Raw genomic sequence first — 2,937 nt, 5'->3', positions numbered from 1 at the left:
CGGGGAGCACACAGGGACACACACGGACACAGGGACACACGGACACGGGGACACACGGACACACAGACAGACACACGGAGACACAGACACACGGACACACGGACACAGACACACGGACACATGGACACACACACGGACACACGGACACACACACACATGGACACACAGACACGGGGTCAGTAAAAGCACAATGGAGCCTGGAAAAAATCCGAACAATGACTTTAATGTACAAATCCCGTCGCTGCAGCAGGTTTGCGGGTTTAATCGGGATCCCGAGGAAAACGGAACAAACGGGGAATGGAGAACAGCCCTTCGACCGCTTTATTGGGATCCACGTAACACTCGGAAAAGGCCGGCTCGGCACTGCGCCGTGAACACAGCACGGGCAGCCCTGGCCCCGCCGCACACTGGGCACTGACTTTGCTGCTGAAATTTCTTAAAACTTACCAAAAACAAAAAGCTGAACAAGAGACGGGCCCGAGTGGCTCCCGGAGCGTGGTGGTTAAAGGAATCGGTTCATCTAACCCAGGACTAGGCGAGGACTACATGCAGTAGTACAAATCTCAAGGACATATTACAAATACTCTGAAATTAATCTAGGGGAGGGGGGAAAAAAACTTGCTACAGACACCATAATACACAATAAATTTAGATAATTTAAAAATAAAAAAGGCAAGAGGCAGCATTTCAGCAGCAAAGTGCTCAATAAAAAGTATATTGTAAAGGGGCAGACAGGGAGAGGTGACAGCAGGCGGGCGAGGGCTCAGAGGAAGTAGGGCGTGGTTGTCCTGGGAGGAATGACACGCTCTGAGTCTGGAACTGCGCGGAATAACTTTGGTTCTCTTGTATTTACATCTTTAAAGACCATGATGGATGCGATGTTCCCGCAGCGGTAGCAGTAGTTGGGAGCTGACCATACCGTTACCAACTTCTCATCAAACATGAATTTGTATCCTTCATGGACGAGCTGGTGTGCTCTGCAGATCAACTTCAGGTTGTTGATGTGAACAAACTGCAAGGGAAGGGGGAAGGTCAGTGTGGCCTGAGCGGCCACTGCCCATGCAACATCCTGCTCCTGGCCACGGCCCTGCACAGCGGGAGGGAGAACAGAACAGGGGGATTTGGAGACCCGAGCAGTGAGAAACCCCTGTGAAATACAGGTGCCAAAACCCGAGCACTGAGGAACACCACCATGAAAGCCAGGGAGCAGCGCTGTGCTGTCCCCAGGCTCAGCCCTTCCTGAATACACTGTGCAAGGGCCACACAACAGCGCAGGCTGAGCACGGCCGTTGTGACGTGGCCAGATCAGAGCCAGGCAAGGCCAGTGTGTGGAGCCCTGAGGAGTCTGCTCAGTGCAGACACAACAAAATTAACTCAAGAACTGCTTAAAAATTTGTATTTTTCTCCTAAATCCTTAGGAAAGCATTCCACACAAAGCCCAGGGACACTAGTGAGTCTCACCACATTACACTCTTTAGAAGCACGATGGGTATCAGTACATCTGGCAGTTATATTTGTGCTTTTAGGTTCAAGTGGCTCATTTTTTCTAGCTGACATGAGCAAAGCTTCCCCACCACCACGAGTTACTAGCAGAGGCGTGACAGGAGAGCTCATTGTCTTGCAGTGCCCATGGTCCATTCAAACACCACACTGAGGTGAGCCCCTTAGTTCCCCCATCCCCACACTTGGGCTGTGTGGCCCTGAGCAGCAGTGTTACCTCGTTGGTGACCTTGGCCCCAAAGAGCCAGCCCGCCCCGCGTGGGCTGATGGCCCACGTGTCCACGTCCTCCGGGTCTGACCACACCAGATCGCAGAAGGCGCCTTTGTGAGGGATTTCCTGGTTACGCTCAATGGTCCGGATCTGGTCAAGGGTCTTGATGTCTGGGGAGAGGCCTCCGTGCACACACAGAATCTGCTCGTCTATTAACTGCAGGGAAATGACATGTGTACAGAACACTCAGCATTCACCCAGCCCAGACGCTGCCAGGGGAACCTTCACAGGTCACCACCTCTACAGTTCCCATTTAGACAATCTGGTCGTGTTGTTAACGTGGTGTTTGCACTTACAGCTGCTATTGTGAGCATGTCGAAGACTTTGGTACAGTATCTCCAGGCGTTCGCATTCCCGTATTTGGTTTGGCACTCATCTGTTGGAGAGAATGGTTTTATTCCTCATGGATCGCTGGACAACAGGCAACACAGGCAGCACAAACAGAGAGCAGAACCTGCACACTGCGGTGTGTCACACGAGCCCTGTCAGGAGCCCTGTGCAGGAAGGACTGAGCACCTCATGCACCTCTGCTCTCCCTCTGCGGGGCCTGTGCGGCTCAGTGTAGCACCACGACACAAGCAGAAACCCCACGCGCCAGAGGAAAAGAGCAGCAAGATCTGCCTTAAACACCTTCCATGTTACAAACACAACGACCATGTTAACAAATGACAACATTTGAGCCCATGTCCCACCCGGCCCCTGGAGAGCCCCGGGTCCTGTGGCATTGCCAGCGGGTTGCCCAAGGGACAGATGTTGCCCTCACATATCCCAAGGCAGGACTCACCGTAGAACCCGTACACCTGGGTGATCTGCCTGCTCTCGTGGTTGCCTCGCAGCAGCGTGATACGGTCAGGCCACTTGGCTTTTAGTGCAAGGAGGTACGTGAATGTCTCGAGGCTGTAATACCCTCGGTCTACAAAGTCCCCCTGAAGTCAGAGACAGTCGTACATGGAGCAAGAGTCACACGAGAAAGTGCACAGTGACACATCCACTCTGAACTCCTCACTGTCACAGAGAAACCCAGTGCTGGAGGGCAGCCGGGACCTGCTGGGCTCCAGGGGAACTCTGGGCGCTCTGGGCACTCCCCTCACCGCCGCCCTGACGTGACCCCGCGGCCGCGGGACACCCGGGCACAGCAGGGCGCTCTGCTCTGCCCCACCCCGCGG

The 2,937-nt window shown here is 54.0% G+C and overlaps 1 protein-coding gene across 1 annotated transcript; it reads right to left on the bottom strand.

Moving 5' to 3' along the window:
* Positions 1-202: 202 nt before the first annotated feature.
* On the bottom strand, positions 203-2,759 carry PPP6C (protein phosphatase 6 catalytic subunit). Its single transcript, XM_008642282.2, has 5 exons — positions 2,736-2,759; positions 2,556-2,697; positions 2,068-2,147; positions 1,718-1,927; positions 203-1,012 (listed from the first exon to the last, which is right to left on the bottom strand). The coding sequence occupies exons 1-5, from the start codon at positions 2,757-2,759 to the stop codon at positions 764-766; spliced, it is 705 nt and encodes a 234-aa protein (XP_008640504.2). The 3' UTR covers positions 203-763.
* Positions 2,760-2,937: the final 178 nt, after the last annotated feature.

Source organism: Corvus brachyrhynchos, unplaced genomic scaffold (assembly GCF_000691975.1).
Source record: "Corvus brachyrhynchos isolate BGI_N302 unplaced genomic scaffold, ASM69197v1 scaffold59, whole genome shotgun sequence".
Taxonomy (NCBI): Eukaryota; Metazoa; Chordata; class Aves; order Passeriformes; family Corvidae; genus Corvus; species Corvus brachyrhynchos.
Note: the sequence above shows the minus strand (reverse complement) of the source record. Positions and strands in the feature narration are given on the sequence as shown.